Raw genomic sequence first — 16,933 nt, 5'->3', positions numbered from 1 at the left:
GAGTTCGTAATCAGTGGTCTCAATTTTCTTTTTTATTGCTGTAATTTTTTAAATTCATTTTAAACTTAAAAACAAAATGAGAAAATAAAAAAAGATTGCCACGTACATAGCAGAACATGAGAGGATTCAATGTAAAACAATACATTTCCATTTCAAGAAAACCTAGATAATAAATACTATCCATTGTTTTCAAAACTTGATTTTCTTAGTAGAGTTGGAAAAGAAATTCTCTACTGAAAGTGGTGAGAAAGGAAAGGAATGAGAAGCTTGAGGAGAGAAGAGCAGGTTTGTAACAGCCACTGGAGAGAATGAGAGAATGAGTCATGAGGAAGGGTTAAGAGGAGGGTCTTAGTGTAGGGAGGGCCCAGCTGGTAATAGATGACAATTTGTAGTAGAACCAGTCAGCAAGATTTTGTGGCAGTCAGCAATACGAGACTAGGAACAGAGGGGGTAGATAGTGGAGTGATCCAGCACGGGGCTTTTCTAGCCATAATCACCTGCCATAGGACAAAAGGGAGGGATTCTAGAATCTAGGATGTTGTAATATTGATCTGATTAGCTGTAGCATGCAGATGGAGAAGGAATGAAAGTGAAGCCAGGTTAGAAAGAGCTGGGAGAAGAGGGAGGAAAAGAAAGAGGGGCCAGGGGCCACTGAGAGAACAAAGACCAGGTCTAGAGGAGGGGGAGTAGAGGGAAAGAGGGATGAAAGGAGGTTGTTGGGTAAAGGATTCCCAGAAGGCTGGATTCATATGAATGGGACTTTCAGGGATGATTGTTGATGCTGTGCTGTCGCTGAGGTTGAGTGAAGGGATCAGTCATGGGAGTTGGGATGGAGGCATCATTCCAGTCGTCTAATATAAGGGTGGGGGTTGGGGTGGAGAGAGGGGATGTTCTGTCGATAATGGGTCCCTAGGATGTGGACAGGCTGATAAATCTGGATAGAGTGTCTCTCAGAGGAGAAAAGATTGCTGAGTAATGCCCATAGAGGGAGTCTAGAAGTGAGAGTGGGGAACAAGAAGTAGCGGAAACCTCCCCCTGCCCCCCAAGACTAGTGTCTGTGTTTTTCAGGAGCAGGGGCAGTGTTGGAGAAGGTGCAGCTGGTCAAGGAGAGCATGGACAGGATTTCTGTGTCTTCTAGGGGGAGGCAGTTCCCTCCCCAGTGAGGCCAAGAGAACCAGCTTTAAATCAGAGGGCTGTTGGTTAATGACAGCAGGAGTTGTAGAGGCCATGATGGAAGGGACGAAGGGCATTGGGGGACTGGCAGGGCTAGTGCTGGTGTGGCCAGGGAAGAGAGGGTATGAAGTGGGAGGGTATTGTGTCCCTAGATTGGGAAAGCAAAGGTGAGGAGGGGAAGGGGAAAGGGAGATAGCCCCTGGAGATCCACTGATAATAACAGCTAAGTGGGTGCTCCTGGACTCGGCCCCACTTTGTGGCTTTATTTTTAGACATTGAGGTGATGTGAAAACAAACCATGGCAATAAAAATAAGATTTTTTTAAAAAGCGTAAGTGCCAGGGAAGAGTGTGTTGTGCCCCCAACCACTTAGTACTGCTCCTAGAGTCAGAAGGTGGCCAAAAGGCTGGGGGTCTACCTTGAGGAGCATTTCTGATATGCTCGTGCTATCAGTGCCCAATATACCAGTCTGATAGATCACAGGATAAGTCCACAAGCACAGAAGGATCCCCTCTAGTCTCTAGTACTTGGATGCCTGACTTCATCCATGTGAGTTGCTCTCTCCCCTGACACAGACTGAGACTCCTTAGGAAATGGTTTCCTGAGCTGTGTCAGCCAAAAGAATGCTTGTCCTGGAAGCCGGCCTCCCTGGGGGTCCTGTGCCCACTTGTTAGCCAGCCTGCCATGTGCTTTTCTAGCCAAGTGGCACCAGTACAAGTTTGCCTTCTGGGCTGATTTCCATCCCATGAGGGCAGATGATTAGTTTGAGACTGGCAGCTGATAACCAGATGAGGAGATGTGGCCTTCTCCCTACTAGTAACAGTTGAAAAGAGAGAGATGCCACACTCAGCAAATTTCCAAGCTGGGTAGGAGGGAACTGCAAGGACAAATGTGGGGAATTTCTGAAGGGCTGTGTTCTGAAGGGATGCTCCTGTGTGGATTTCCCTTCAGAAGTAAAGGGATCATTGAGGAAGCAGCCAAGGTCAGAGCTTTACCCCAGGCTGTCCATCATCCCATTCCTGGGTGGCAGCATCACACTGAATGCAACAAGCGAGGGACAGTATTCTGACGATCACATCTTTCTTAAATCGGTACTTGCTCTTAGAAATGTGGCTGCATGTCCAAGGCAATTTGTTTAATGTCTCTTAGCTGCCGTGTTGAGATAGGAACCCCTGTCTAAGTCAGAACAGAAGCCTTTGGGAAGTGGGATCTGCTGTTGTGTAGAAACAGACATGGTGTGAACTGTGAGTTACCCCCGTGTGCTTGAGAGATTGTCCAGAGTGCTCAGCCTCATCTGGACAGCCCAGAATGGACTTGGCAATCAGGAGCAAGGGCTCACACTGACCCATGGTTATAAGGTCTGCAGAGCACCTCCCAGCCCTCCTCACATGATCCAGACAGATGGAAGCTGTATTAGGGGCAGGGCTGTATTCCCCTTTCTTTGTAACCCCGGCACTTAGCCCAGAACCTGGCACACAGTAGGCATTTAATAAGGGCTTGTTAACTGACTCTGTGAGGTAGGTGCTATTAGTATGCCCATTTTTACAGATGAGGAAACTGAGACTTCTAAAACGTATACACAAAAGTGTCCAAGGCAGTATTCAAACCCATTTTCCTAATTTCAAATCCAACATACTCCCTGCTGTACCACAGGGCCCTCCTGGGGAGCGTTTGTGGAGTAGGTAAATGAATTCATGGATAGATACCTTCATATTCTGGTCTATTTATTGAAGATCTGCTCCTATATGCAGAAGGACCAACAACCCATGGTACAAACTCTTGACCCTCAAGGAGCCTGCCGTCTGAGAACAGAAAACCAGAGGGAACAGAATCTGTCTGCACAGGGCTCTGGGGGTCACATGGCTTTCATAGCGTTTGAGGCCTCCCTGAACAGGGGAGCTTCTGTGGGGCAGAGACCCAACTGTGCAGGAGGAAAGGACAGTGAGTTTGAGGGCTTCAGGGGAGTGGGGGCTAGGCTCCTTAGAAGCCTAAAAGGCAGGCCCCCTGTTGGCTTTGGGGAGCCAGAGAGCATTCTGGGGCAAAACACACAGTAGGAAGTCCAGGGGCTGGGGGCTGCCTGGAGTGGGGCTTTTCTTTCTGCCCCTTGCCAAAGAGTCCCTCTGGACCCCTGAATGCTGATATCAGGTTCCTTTACCAAGGAATCAGAGAACATGGACCCAAGAGCTGTCTCAGAGGGACTATGTAACACGGGGCAAATTCTTTGTCTCTCTCTCTCTCTCTCTCTCTTTCTCTCTCTCTTTCACCTCACTTTTCTATTCTATAAAATGTAAACCTTCAGCACCATCCCTGACAGTCCCCAAGACCCTGCATCTCAGTACAGTGGGACAAGGCCTGGGCCCAGAGGCAGAGAAGCTGAGTTCAAATCCCATGTCTGACACTTACTACCTGAGTGACTTGAGTACCTCATTTAATCTTTAAGGGCTGCCATTTCCCTCATCTGGAAAATGAGGTAGGACTTGAGCTCCTTTCCAGTCCTAGAGCTGTGATCCTAAGATCCATTTACAACCTTTGAAATGCTCTGCCTGGCTCAGAAGTTTGAGTCCAGATGGGTGATGAGCCCTTGTGCCTCGACTATCCTTCTAGTCCTCCTCTCCCACTCCATTCCCCAGGGTCTCAGGATCATTGAGCCAGTGAGAGAGCAAACTCTTCCTAAGCTCACAGGCAGGGGGTAGGAGGAGTTTAGAGCCCACGCCCTGCACCCTTCCATGCTCCCCCTATGGCCCTGACCCCACCAGGGGTCCGAGTGCATTGCTGTTCCTTCTCTGCTTCCAGCTGGGAGCCTCAGCACTACCACTGTACCCTTAGAGAGTCCTTGAAGAGTTTGCCAGAAAGAAAAACCCAGAGGGGGAGAAGAGGCTAGTATAGAATACTGTAGCTTAAATACTTAGCTTTTAAGTTGGTGCCTTGTAATCTAAATTTCCTGTTTACCACACCAGATTAAATCTGTTTTCTTTGAAGGCCAAAAAAAAAAATTATTGAGAAGAAGGATGAGGGTGTGGCCCCATGTTCCCATTCCCTTTCTCTTTATTGTCCCATTGGGAAGGGGTCTGTCTCTAAAGGAAACTCTCTGTGTGGGCCAGGCCTCAGTGCCCCCACTGTAGCTGGAGGAAGACGGCTCCCAGCTGGCCAGGGAGGGGAGTTTGCCAGGCCTGAGCCCCTTTGCCTTAGGGCAGACCTTTGATAGACCAATTCAAGTATCTAAACCAGGGGGAAGTCTGGGGTTTCATTGCATCATTTAATTCTCAGAAGAGACCAAATTAATGAGATAGTGATGCTTCCAGTGGAGGGTTGCCCTGAGGATGGGAGGGAGTCAGGAAGCAATGGCCAGTTCTCAGACCAAGGCTCAAGCATGAGAAACAACACAAATATCAGATTGGAACGTTCAGACGGTTTTCCAGATGTTTTTGAGAAATGTCCGTGCACAGTTAACTCAGGACATCCATACGTGGAGAAAAATGCTTTAGGACTCCCCAAGCCTCACTTAGAATAAGATGTTTCTGAGATGATTCCATGTTACTCAATGCCAGGCTAGGAAGCTAAAGAGAGGCCGGAGTGAAATGTCCTTCACTTGAAAGAGCCTCTGTGCTCAAGCCCATCATATCCTCAGCTGGACCAACTCCAGGCTTCCCTTGCCCTCTGCTTCAGCCCCCAACAGAAGAGTGAGGAACCCTGGACAGTGCCTCCCCCTCCATTTCATGTTTTATCACTGACTGATTAAAAAAGACACAAGGAGAACAGAAAATCAGAACCGGCCTCTTGCTGCCCCCCTCCCACCCCATCTTTCCATTGGAGGATGCCAGACATTAACTGTGGGGTGTGATGGGAGCTCCCAAAGCCCCTCTTGGCCGGGCTGTCTGCCCATGAGCTTTCCCCATGTTGTTAGAGCCGCAGCTCTCCCTTCCCTGGAGAACTTCTCTTCATATAGTTGCAAGGTGGGGAGGGCCCTAAATGACCTTATTCAGAGGAAGCAGATTAAAATGCCATTGGAGAGTGTTCAGCAGATACACACCTATGGGACACACCATAGATCATGTTCACTGGTGGTTTTTATTTATTTGGCACGTTTTATTTCATCCTCAGAAGACTTGGGGAGATAAACCTGGAGAAGGGAAGTAGGGAGGGGTGGGAATGGGGAGCAGGAGGAAGAAAAGGAACTGCGCTGAATAAGCATTTCACAGATGGTCTCATTTGTTCTTACACCAACACTGTGAGGTGAGTGCTGTTATTACCTCCATTTTGTAGTTGAGAACACTGAGGTAGACAGGGGTTAAAGTGCCTTGCCCAGGGTCACCCAGTTACCAAGTGTCTGAGGTCACATTTGAACTCAGCTTGTCCCGACTCCAGGCCTGGCACTGTTGCCACTGTGCCACCAGCTGTCTTCAAGTGCTGGAGGGGTTCTTATGTGGAAAAGGGGGTGGTAGGATATTCTTCACCAGATATTGGTTAGACTCTGAGGCTTCTGAATCTCCTTCCATCGCCAGGCTTGCATGGTTTTGATTCTCTGATCTGGACACCTGTCCTCAAAGAGGTCACAGATAGAACATCATCCATTGAGAACTGAAGGGGGTGGCTCAGGAAGAAGCAAGACCCAGGCAAGGGAAGGGACTTGCCCAAGGGCTCAGACTTATGGCCAACACTTTCCTACTTCTTGCCCTGGCCCTCTAAGTCCTGACTCTGGGAAAGCCAGTGGAGGGAAGAAGAGTGAGGAGAGTCTGCTTTTGGTATGGGGGAGTCAAGGAAGTTTTCCTGGCAGAAGAAGCACTGTATGCTTGACTGCTACAGGCACAGGGAATTCCCTTCTCCACTTTGACTCCTCCAGTTCTGCCTTGACCCTGCTGCTGTCCAGTCTTTGTGCTTAAATTTGAAGTGCACAGGTATGTGCATTTGAGCATGCATACACACATGCACGCATGTGCATGAGCATACATGGGCACATGCATGCACACAGAGCATGCTCCTCTGGCCTCCTGGGTTATGCTCAAACTCTAACCCACCATAGCCTCTCATGTAAAAACTTCCTTTGGCCTCCACTTTCCATTCACACTCCCTGCATTTGTCCCCATCTGAAGCACACTCTGGCTGTTTCCAGGTGTCCCAGACAGTCAGTTCTTGGGCCAAGGACCAGAGGTGGGAGCATAGAGAACCTGTACATTTGTCACTGCTGGGCCCAGGATTCTGCATACAGTAAGCATTTAGTGTTTGCGGCATCTTAATGGGGAAAGTATCAGACGTGGAATCAGAGGCCCTGGGTGGGAAATCCAGATGCCAGATCTGTGATCTTGGACCAGTCCCTTCTCTAGGATTCAGTTTCCTCATCTTTAAGATAAGGGGGTTAGATTTAATGGCATCCATATTCCCTTCTCTCTCAGAATCTATGAAACCCTGGATATCACAAATCAAGCCCCCACCCCCTGAAAGAAATAGAAAAGAACATATTGATTGCAGGAAAAAGGAATGTATTTAATGGGAAGAGAAGGCCAGAGGGGAGGGGCACCTCTTGTCACCACCATGTCACGCTTAACCCAAGGCAGGGCTCTCACCCAGTGTCTCCAGAGTGGGGCTGCTCCCTACCTGGGCAGCTTGACTCAGGTTTTTGAAGACAGAAGATTGTCGTAGATTTCTGCTATTATTTCTTCTTAGGTTGTTTAAAATGCGTGTTGGGGATTCTGAACAAAGGGGATTTTTCTGAAGTGAATTCCCCTTGGCTCAGGCTTCTGGGTCCCTCCTACCCCATGGTGCCCTGGCTTCCCCTCTCTGCAGTCAGCGGAATAAGGCCTCTTGTGGTCTTAAGGAATTTCTCAGAACATTTTAAAAGCATTTTTCCTGGGAATCCATTTCTCTTATAACATGGCTGCCCCTGGCTGGCCTGGCCTGGTAGTTGGCTGGGGACAAAGTGGGCCAGGGCTTCCTGTTCATGCCTGGGTGTATTTTTCTGTGGAGCATGGGCCTCCCAGGGGACAGTTTGGATTGGCTGGTGCTCTCTGGTGTGTCAGATAACAGAAGTGGGTAGAGTTTTTCCCATGAGGTCAAGCCCTGCTGAAGCTTGCCTTCTGCTGTCAGAAACAGGGTACCTAAATGCCTAGGGCTTCCCCAGGGGGAACATGTGCTTATCAATTTGGGAGGGAATATCAAACCTTGCAGAAAGTCCCCACTGATAGGGCATAGCTGGGCTGCCTCCACCCCACTTAGCAGCCAGGTCCTGGGCAGAGCTAGCACCATTGTGAGGGTGGCTCTGGCACTGGCCAGACTTCCCTGTCACCACCCAGGCAGAGGTTGGCCTGAGAGAGAGCAGCTGGTGCCATTGGCTCTGGTGTCTGAGCGGCAGATGGCAGATCCCCCTTTGCCCGGGAAGAGGCAGCTGGGAGAGCTGTCAGCCGAGCCAGCCCAGAACCTGCAGGAGAACGAGCTGCCTGCCGTGTGCCCTGGCAACGTGGGTCTGCACAGGACTGCATGCCGGCCAGCCCCTGTCTCCATGGGCGGCATCCTCACAGTGAGGAGCCTTGGCACAAGGCGCACATTGTTGGAGTGACTAAGCGTGACACGGTGCAGGTGCTCCTGAATCAGACTTGTGTTTTTAAGCACCAGTGTTTCAGAATTGTGAAGAAAACCAGGCAAGTTGTATAATCTGAAACCTGGGCCTCCTGGCCAACCAGAGCCTGTTTCCTTTCAAAGGTTAAAATAAGGAGTGGGGGGGGGAATGGAGGGGTGGCAAGTAGTTGGGCCCATCACAGTGTGAGATAGGGAGAATGCCCAGGGGTGCTTCATGCCTAGTCCTTGTTTCTTCCTAGGTCAATCACATCCATCCGGAGTGAGCTAATTCCATACTTAGTTAGGAAACAGTTCTCCTCACCTTCATCACTACAGGGACGCGTTGAAAAAGAGCGGACCTCGGAGAAGAAGGACCAGAAGTCTGGAGGTCAGTGTGGCTATGTGGGCTGCAGGGCTGAGGCCAGGTCTACTGCTGAGCGCCTTGCTGAGAGGGACCCACAATTTGCTGCCCTGGTTTTTTAAATCATTATTTATTTAATTAATTTTCATTTTCAACCTTCACTTCGTTACGCTTTTGAGTTTTAAATTTTCTCCCCCTCCCCAAGATAGCATGCAGTCTAATACAGGCTCTCCATCTACATTGATGTTAAACATATTTTCACATTAGTCATGTTGTAAAGAAAAATTAGGTCCAATGGAAAGAACTGCGAGAAAGAAGAAACAGAGTAAAACAACAAAAAAAAGCGAAGAATCTGCTTTGATCTGCATTCGGCTCCACAGTCCTTTCTCTGGATGTGGATGCATTTTCCTGTCAAAGTCAATCCTCATACACTGTGGCCGTTACTGTGTACGGTGTTCTGCTCACTTCACTCCGCATCAGTTCATAGAAGTCTTTCCAGATTTTTCTGAAGTCTGACAGCTCATCGTTTTTTACAACACAATAGTATTCCATTCCATTCATATACCACAGCTTGGTCAGCCATCCACTTGATGGCTGCCCTGGTTGGCTCTGGGGCTCTCCCACAGGGTTTGGGCCATTGCCTGTGTTCTTGCAGGCTGGGTCGGTGGTAGAGGGGCCTTGCTGGGGCTGGGGGCCCCAAGAGGCCTTTCTCCCAGCCGCAGAGACAAATCCTAGAAATTTGCGCACCTTGGACTACTGGGCCCGTATTCCTTGCTGCCAGTTCTCATAGTCCAGCCTTTGCTCTCGGGGCTCTGGGGCTAATAGAGGAAGGAAGCAGCCTGCATTCTGCTGGGAGGCAGCCGCACACGCATACCAGATGGGTCCTGCTAGTGGCCAGGCTGCCTGCTGAGTTTTCCCTCCTTAGGACTTGCTTTGTTTCTTTAAACGAATCTTCATCCCCATGGGAGTTGATTTTGTAACCTTCCTTCCTTCCTTATAAAGGTGGAAGGTAAAGCTTTATTTGGAGGCAGGGTAGTGTAATGGATAGGGCATAGGACTTGACATTGAGAGATGTGGGTTCAAATCCTACCTCAGACAACTTCTGTGTGGGTGGCCATGGACAGGTTACTTGTGCTGACCCCCTCCTAGGACTATCAGAAGGCTTCTTGTTCCTGTTTCCTTCCAAGAAGGAGACTTGTGGACAGTCTGCTGCTCAGAGGGATGAGGGGAGGAGTTCCCTGTGAGCACCTGCCCCGCTCTCCCAGCTAACACCTTCTCTTCCCTCTGCCCTGTCTCCTGTAGATATTCACAGCTTCATAAAGGACAATGACCTGTTGGCTGTGGAGCCCAATGATACCTACTGGAAGGACTGTCATGGGGATGGGCGGGGAGCCTTCACCCGAGGCCGAGTCAGCTGCTATGTCCATGTCATGAGAGGAGGGGTCTGCTCTCGAGTGAACACCCTGGGGCTCTACATCGAAGCCAACAAGCAGGTGAGAGGATGAGTCATTGGCCTTCCTGAGGAGGGAAACACGTTAGCCCAGGTTCCTTTCCTGTTGAGCTCAGAAATCCCTGGCAGGCATGTCAGGGCAGGAGGGGAGACCACCGGGGAGAGCCAGGGGCTGGCTGGGGCAAGGTGGGAGGAGCTGCCTCTCAGCAGCAGCCGTCAAACCTGCCTGAGCCCCACACTCTATCTAGTGCCCCAGTGGCCTCCATGGAGGGGCCTTGTCTGCCTGGCACAGCCAGGGCTCCTCTACCAGGGAGAAGTGTTAGGAGCAGGCAGGTTTAGCTCAGGTCTGTGAAGTTGCCCTAGCAGGGCCCAACAAGCTGCCTCAGGGAAGATTGAGGTCTCCATCCCTCTGAGGTTCTCCTGGCTCTGAAGGCCCTCAGAGGCCCCCCAGGGCTGGTCCGATAGAAGGTTCTGACTATTCATAGAATTGTGGGATTTAAAGCAAGAAGGGGCCTAGAAGACCATCTGGCCCAACCCCTTTGTTTTACAGATGAGGAAACTGAGACCCAGAGACAGACAGTGGCAAGAGCTACCACATGGAAGAGAATTTAGCCTTGTCCTGCCTGGGATCTGTGGGAGGCAGGGAGGGGAGGGGAAGAAGTGCAGGAGGTAGATTGAGGCTGCATGTCAAGAGGAGGTGGCCCAAGGTGGTGTTGGGGATTAGGGGATACTGGACTCAGTCCCTTGGGTCCCCTCCAGCTCTGGAAGTTTCTGTGAAAGGTACCTGTCAGTGAACCTCCCTCTTCCTCTCTAATCAGTGGGTCCCATCTCTGCACTGTCCAGAAATATACACACGTAAGCATGCACACACTGACCTACCTGTGCTCTCACACTGGGCCTTGGCCCATCTCTGCTCTGATCAGAAATGCCAGTGACCCTGTGATCAGAGAACCAGGGAAAGCCTCCTTTAGGGGGCGGGCAGAATCCCCCAGTGGAAGAATCCCCCTTCTCATCCTGGGAACTTGAGTGACAGGGCATGTCTATGCAGGGAATGTCCACGACTGGGCACCAGCTCCCCTCTGTCTCTTAGAGACTCAGTTGCCTGCTCCAGGCTCCACAACAAGAGGCCTTTGGTGTGGAGGTGGGCATGTTAGTCAAGAAACATTTATTAAGCACCTACTGCATGCCAGGGACTGAGCACTGGGTACACAAAGAAAGGCATAAACGTGGTCCCTGCCCTCCAGGAGCTCACAACCTTCTCAGTGGATGCAGCTCTATACTGAGTGACTGGGAGGGCCTGGGGTCCAAGCCCAGCTCTGGAATTAGGCCAGTCTCACCAAACCTCTTTAGGGCTCAGTGATAAGAGAGCTGGGTTAGATAACCAACCTCCAAGGGCCCTTCATCTCTTTTTACACCTTAGTCTGATGAGCCATCACAGAAGCAGATGAGAAATGTGACAGGAGAGGTCTAGGGGGCTTCCGGCCTAGCAGCGACTGTCCTGCATGAGTCACAAGGTGCTTCCTTTCCTTCTTCAGATCCCCAAATTGCTGCCTGTTCTCTGCCCTGAGGAAGCCTTGCTTCATCCGTCTGCACAGATCTCAGATCAGGCCCTGGTGAGTGTGGTGGGACCCTTGAGCTGTTAGGGAAATCAACCATCACCTACCAGCCATGGCCCTGAAGCTCAGTGGGCAGTGTGACCTGTTTGGGGAGGCTGGGGGAAGCCAGGCCCAACCCTGGACCTGTCACTTTTCTGTCCTGACTGCAGGGCCAGTGAACAGAGAGTATGGTAGCTACTGCCAGCTGAGTTTGTCTGCTTAGCTCTTAGTCAATCTCACAAGTGTGGTCCTAGGGAGTGGGAGGTCCTGGCAGATTTCCCTCACTCCAGGATAGGGTGCTAGTTCCTAGCTTAGAGATGTGGGCAGGGGAGAAGGGGTTGGGGAAGATGGAAAAGGGGGGGATGGGGAGAGTGTGTTCCGGAAGTGTGGGCCAGAGACTTCACAGACTCATCCTCTGTGCTTCTCTTCAGGTCAGCCCTGACAACATCATTGGACCATCTGTGCAGGTGGGGGAGAAGACCTCCATTAAACACTCCGTCCTTGGGTCCAGCTGCCTCATAAGAGACAGAGTGAAAATCACCAATTCTGTGCTCATGAACTCTGTCACCATTGAAGAAGGGTAGGTCCTGTCCCCACCCCAGTATAGCCTCGTTCAGGACTGGGCACTGGGCTACCCTTATCCACAGGTCACCCACCCCCACCAGTTTTATTGGTCTGGAGCCTCTCCTGGAGAGATGTCCAGTATGGGGGCCAGTAGCACCAGCATGGGCCAGGGCCAGCCCAGCAGACTACAGTGAACCGTGGGGGCACCATGGCAGACCTACCCCCTCAGGAGCTGCCCGCCATGTAGCTGATCCCTATGAAATGGGCTGTCTTTCAAAGGAGAACCTTAGGTGGTTTAAGGGGGAGGCTGGGATAGATCCTTCTCAGGTGTGAAAGACTACTGGCTTCATAACAGGGTTTTATAAAGTCTCTTTTACAAGGGGAAGTACAGTTCAGTGCAAGAGGTTGGAGCTGGGCTTTGGAGGCCTGTGCTTTCTAAAAGGATTGTCTTGACTTCTTGGCATCCTCTTTGGTACTGATGAGTTGAACACAAGCAGGGAGATGACCAAGATGAGCAAGGGCTCAGAGGGAAGGTGGCTGTTGGCCTCCAGGCTTTGAAAGCCATTTGGGGAAGCCCCAGGGAGCAAAGCCAGAAGGGGCTTAGGGTCAGGGGGCTGAAGCTGACTCCCCCTGCCAGAAGAGCTTCCTAGGCCCAGGCTGAAGGCCTGTGGCTATGCCCTCTCCATCCCCCTGCAAGGTGACAGCTGGCTCTAGTTGGTTCCATTGCCTGTGAGGAGCCCATTCGAATGTTTATCTAGATGTCTGTGTAAAGGTACCTAAGAGACACCATGGGTTGAGCTCTGGGCCTGCAGACTAGAAGACCTGAGTTCAGATCCTGCCTGAGGTAACTCTGTAACCCAGGGTAAATCCCTTTACCTCTGACTGTCTCAGATTCCTCATCCGTAAAATGGGGGCAGTGATAGCACTGGCCTCCCAGGCTGGCTGTGACAGTCATACTTGTGGTGATATATGTGAAGACTGTCCTTGTCCTCTGTTTTCTCCCAGGGATGATGCATGGGCATGAACCATGGAGCACCACCCACTGAAAGGATTAACATGGGGGGTAGCTCGAGAGCTTGTCAGGGCAGTGTGTGATCTGAGAGAAGGGTGTGGATTGCACATGGAGAACCCACATGTGAGCTGGCCCCAAAGGAGCCCGTCCAGGTTTTGGTGGATGGTCTGGGAGGGCTGGGTGGCAGCACCTGGACAGATGCTCCACAGGGTGCTAGTAGTGATGCAGCTGAGCATGGCCTCCTCTTTGGTCAGGCTGTCAGTCCCAAGTCAGAGGCCCTTCTTGGCCTACTGTCCTCAGGTGAACAAGAAGCCAGGTCAACAACCTCAGCCAATCAACTCTCAGGGATTGTTTCAGTTCATCTTAAAGAAAAACACCAGCCTAAGGCTTGGCCTTAGGAAAAGCCTAGATGGCAGGGCATGGGGAAATTGGGAGTTGTGTGCATAGGCTGCAGTCTGAACCCTGGAGACAGATGCCTCCATCTGTGCCATCTGAGAGCCACTGGACTGTAGAATGAGGAAGGTGGTCATCCTGCTGTCCTGGCCTCCCCTAGAAGATTGTGTTCTGTTCTGGGCAGCTGTGCAAGCTGAAGGGCATCCCAAGTAGTTGGTGCCATGAGCGGCTCACTTGAAGAAACTGGGATCTTTAGCCAGAGAAGGAAAGACTGGAGGTGGGGTGAGGGAGTGGGTGGTAACAGGCTCCAGTTGTTTGAAGGACTGCCGCAGACGACAGACATTAGAGCAGGAGTGAGGGTTAGACTGCAGCTCCAGATAAAGAACATTGAGGAACCATTGGAACTGTCATAAAGTATAAAATGTAATTAGTTGCCTTGGGAGGTAGTGAGTTCCCCATTTCTGGAGGTCTTTGAGCAGAGAGTGCATGTGCCCTTGGGATGCCTTAAAGAGCACTTTTGCTCCCTCCTCATTTCAGCCTCTTAGAAAGCTCAGCTCTGGGGCCGCCTCCTTCAAGAGACGTCTTCAGTTGTTGGTCCTTCTTCCCCCCAAACAAAATTGTTGCCTTTACTCCATGAGCCTATTTCGGTAAGGTTCTCCTCCCTAATAGGAAGTCAGCTTTACACTTAACAGAGGAGGAGCCTGGAGGAGAGAAGGGGACAGACGTTTTTGGACATGGCCAATGGATGGCATTTCTTGACTTGATTATTCTTACTGGTTACAAAGGAGGGTTTGGTCTGGGTTTGGTTGTTTCTTTCAGGGGGTAAAGGAAAAAGAAAAGAGAGTGTGGGGACAACAGGGAGTTAATTCAGCAGGAAAGAGACAAGTAGCACAGCTCTGAAACTCATGGGCTAAATGTATCTTGTACTTAAAACTAGAACTCAGTAGGAGAGCCACTTAATTTCCTGTCCAGTCCTGCTCCTTCTCATATCCCTTTCAAGGGGGCATCCAGCCTTGGCTTGAACACCTCTTGTGAGGTCTGCCCCTTCCCCTTTGAGACATCTGTGATGGTTAAGAAGTTTTCACTCAAGCATCAAATCTAAGCCTGCCTCTGAAACTTGTACCCAGTGTCCCTTGGGACCAAGCTGAATAGATCAGCCTCTTCCACAGGACAACCCTTCAAACAGTCCCTTCCAGGTCTTCTCAACATGTCAACAAGCATTTATTAAGCACCTACTACTTGCCAGGCACCATTTTAAGCACTGCCTTCAAGGAGCTCAGGGAGCACCTGGTAGAAACAACTTGTAACTAACTATGTACAAACGAGTTATAACCAGCATAAATCAGAGACAGGCTCCAAGAAAGGTCCCGGGTTGTCCTCATGGCTGCTCACCTCCCTGGTTTGCTTTGTGGGTCCTCCAGCTTATCAGTATTCCTCCTAAACAATGACCCCAGAACTCAATACCATCTTCAAGGTGTGGCTTGACCAGAGGAGAAGGCAGTGGTCTTGTTGTCTCTCCAGTCCTGGGCGCAGTGCCTCCTGCAGTGTACAGTCTCATTGGCAGCCACCTCACACTGGGGGTTCCCTGTCCATGCAGGCCATCCCCATCTTGCACTTAGGAAACTGAACTTCCCACTTATTTCAATGGAGAGTCATCTCTCTCCATCTGTCCCAATATTCTAGCCCTGGGAGATTTTCTGGCTTGCACACTGACTCTGTCATCTAGTGCAGTAGCCCTTCCTCCGAGTGTGTGTCACCTACACATCTGATGAGCCTGCCCCTGTGACTCGGTGCCCAGTCATTGATAAAAATGATAAACAACATAGGGCCAGACTCGTGGTGGAGACACTCAGGTTGACATCCAAGTTTGTATGACTAGTCATTGGAGCTAAGCATCCAGCCTGCTGATGTACGACAGCTGGAATCTGCGCAGGGCATGATATGATTGGCCAGGCCATTGTCTTGCCCGGATCTCAGTGACCTTGTCTGTGCCCTGAAGAGCTGTCACAAGTTGACTCTGTGCAGCATTCCATAACTGGGCAGCCTCTTCACTGCTCGTGGCCCCTCCAGCTACCATATGACTGAGGTCGGCCAAACCATTTGGAAGCCAGGCCACTTCCTTAGCTCTTCTCCACATTTTGGCCAGGGTATCTTCTCAACTCTAGATGGAGAATGTGTGTCTCTGACACTTGCTTCTGCATTGTGTTCAGTGTAGCTTTCCACACATAGACCCCAGGCTTTGTGAGGGGCTTACTGGGGGCTCTGTCTGCTCTCACCTCAGGCACTGCCCCTGCCAGGGCCTTGCAGAAGAATGCCCAATGTACCCCATGACCCATTCATTACCCTGTTGGTTGGAACTCAGTGTAGCCTTCCCTGCCAGGCCAGAACAGGCTGTGACCAAGGAAGCAGGGGGAATGTCAGCTGACTGCCGTCTTTGGGCCTAAAAGGCTGCCCACAGCCCACACAGCTATGCCCATGAGAGATTACCCCCCATTTGTACAGGATGATAAGATCAAGCTTCCTGCAGCACCCAGTGGGCTTCACTCAATTATTGGGTATCGTTTGAATTTTAATTACTCATAATTCTTATATAGCTCAAGTAATTTTGGAAAAAGTAATTAAAATGTAGTCATCTGAAGACTAATCACCCCTCAGCTATTAAATCTGGGCTAAGCATTAGAGGGAGAGGGTCTGGATTGGCAGAGAAGAGTGGTTCCCATAGCCTGCACTTCCTTGTCTCAATTCCAAGCTGTCTGACTCTCAAATGGGAAAGCTTGGGAAGTTTGGAGACCAAAACCTGCAGAAAGGATGCTGTAAAGGTCAGTGGGAAGTCTGTGGAATGGAAGAGGAGAGGGTCCTGTGTGAAGGACTTCAGGAGCATCTGAAGAGCCTGGAGGAACCACACTGAAGAGTGGGTCGATGCCAAGTATATCCATCCTCGTGAGTCTGCTCCAGAGCCAAGGCTGGTGCCCGTGACACCAAACCTGGCCCTGACAGTCAGCAGTCACTGCCTCTGCCTAGAGCTCAGAGAGGACAGCAGAGGCAATCACAGCCATCCCCACACGGGCCAACATGGAGAGTACCTGTTGGCACTGAGCATGGCTGAGTGCAGCCTGCAGAGCCAGACAGGATGACGCTGTTTGTGATTCCAGTGCATCCTTGAGCTGCCAGGGCAAGTTCAGACTTTGTCTCATCATCTCTTTGCCTCCTAATGTGCCACCCTCTCCACTCTAGGCTATCCTGCCAAAATTAATCTTCCTAATGCACTACTGATCATGTTGCTGCATTGCTCAAGCACCTTTAGTGACTCCCCATTGCCTCTTGAGTAAAATGTAAATACTAGATTCCAGTATTTAAGCCGCACCGTAGTCTGGATCCAAACAGACTTTTTTTTTGCCTTAACTCCTACTATACTGCCCCAAGTTGTATCCAAACTGGACTGCTCACTGTTTCCTTGAACTTGATTTCTAGCCTCCCTTTTTCATATCTTTGTTCAGACTTTTCCCTCTGCCTGGAATGCCCTCTTCCCCTTTCCTCCTTGACTGTCAGTGTTACTCAGCTCAGAGGACACCAGTGTGTAGTCTCCTGGAAGTGAGCCTCCCTCCCCAGAACTCCAGAGCATTTTGTTCCTACTTGTCCTGTGCTCCTTCTAGGCTGGCTAGAATGGATCCCACTCTCTGCTGAGCCCAGGGCTTCTGCCTTAGAAGTAGCCACGCTAGGGACAGAAGCTGACCCTTTGCAAACAGATGAATCTTCTCATTCTCTTCTAACAGCCCTTCCTTCCCTTGGATGCCCACATCCCCATCAAGCATTTGAGTGACTGTAGGACACATTGCA

The 16,933-nt window shown here is 50.6% G+C and overlaps 1 protein-coding gene across 2 annotated transcripts in view; it reads left to right on the top strand.

Annotated features, from left to right (window-relative positions):
- Positions 1 to 16,933, top strand: part of EIF2B3 (eukaryotic translation initiation factor 2B subunit gamma) — an 82,337-nt gene that overhangs the window by 53,011 nt on the left and 12,393 nt on the right. For both annotated transcript variants that reach the window (XM_072649227.1, XM_072649226.1), the window contains exons 7-10: positions 7,982 to 8,109; positions 9,385 to 9,575; positions 11,068 to 11,145; positions 11,559 to 11,707. In XM_072649227.1, coding sequence (XP_072505328.1) covers positions 7,982 to 8,109; positions 9,385 to 9,575; positions 11,068 to 11,145; positions 11,559 to 11,707 — 546 coding nt within the window. The remainder of the gene's footprint in view (positions 1 to 7,981; positions 8,110 to 9,384; positions 9,576 to 11,067; positions 11,146 to 11,558; positions 11,708 to 16,933) is intronic.

This window comes from Notamacropus eugenii, chromosome 2, assembly GCF_028372415.1.
Source record: "Notamacropus eugenii isolate mMacEug1 chromosome 2, mMacEug1.pri_v2, whole genome shotgun sequence".
In the NCBI taxonomy this organism is placed as follows: domain Eukaryota; kingdom Metazoa; phylum Chordata; class Mammalia; order Diprotodontia; family Macropodidae; genus Notamacropus; species Notamacropus eugenii.
The sequence above is the reverse complement of the archived record's forward strand: the minus strand, read 5'-3'. Positions and strand labels throughout refer to the sequence as shown.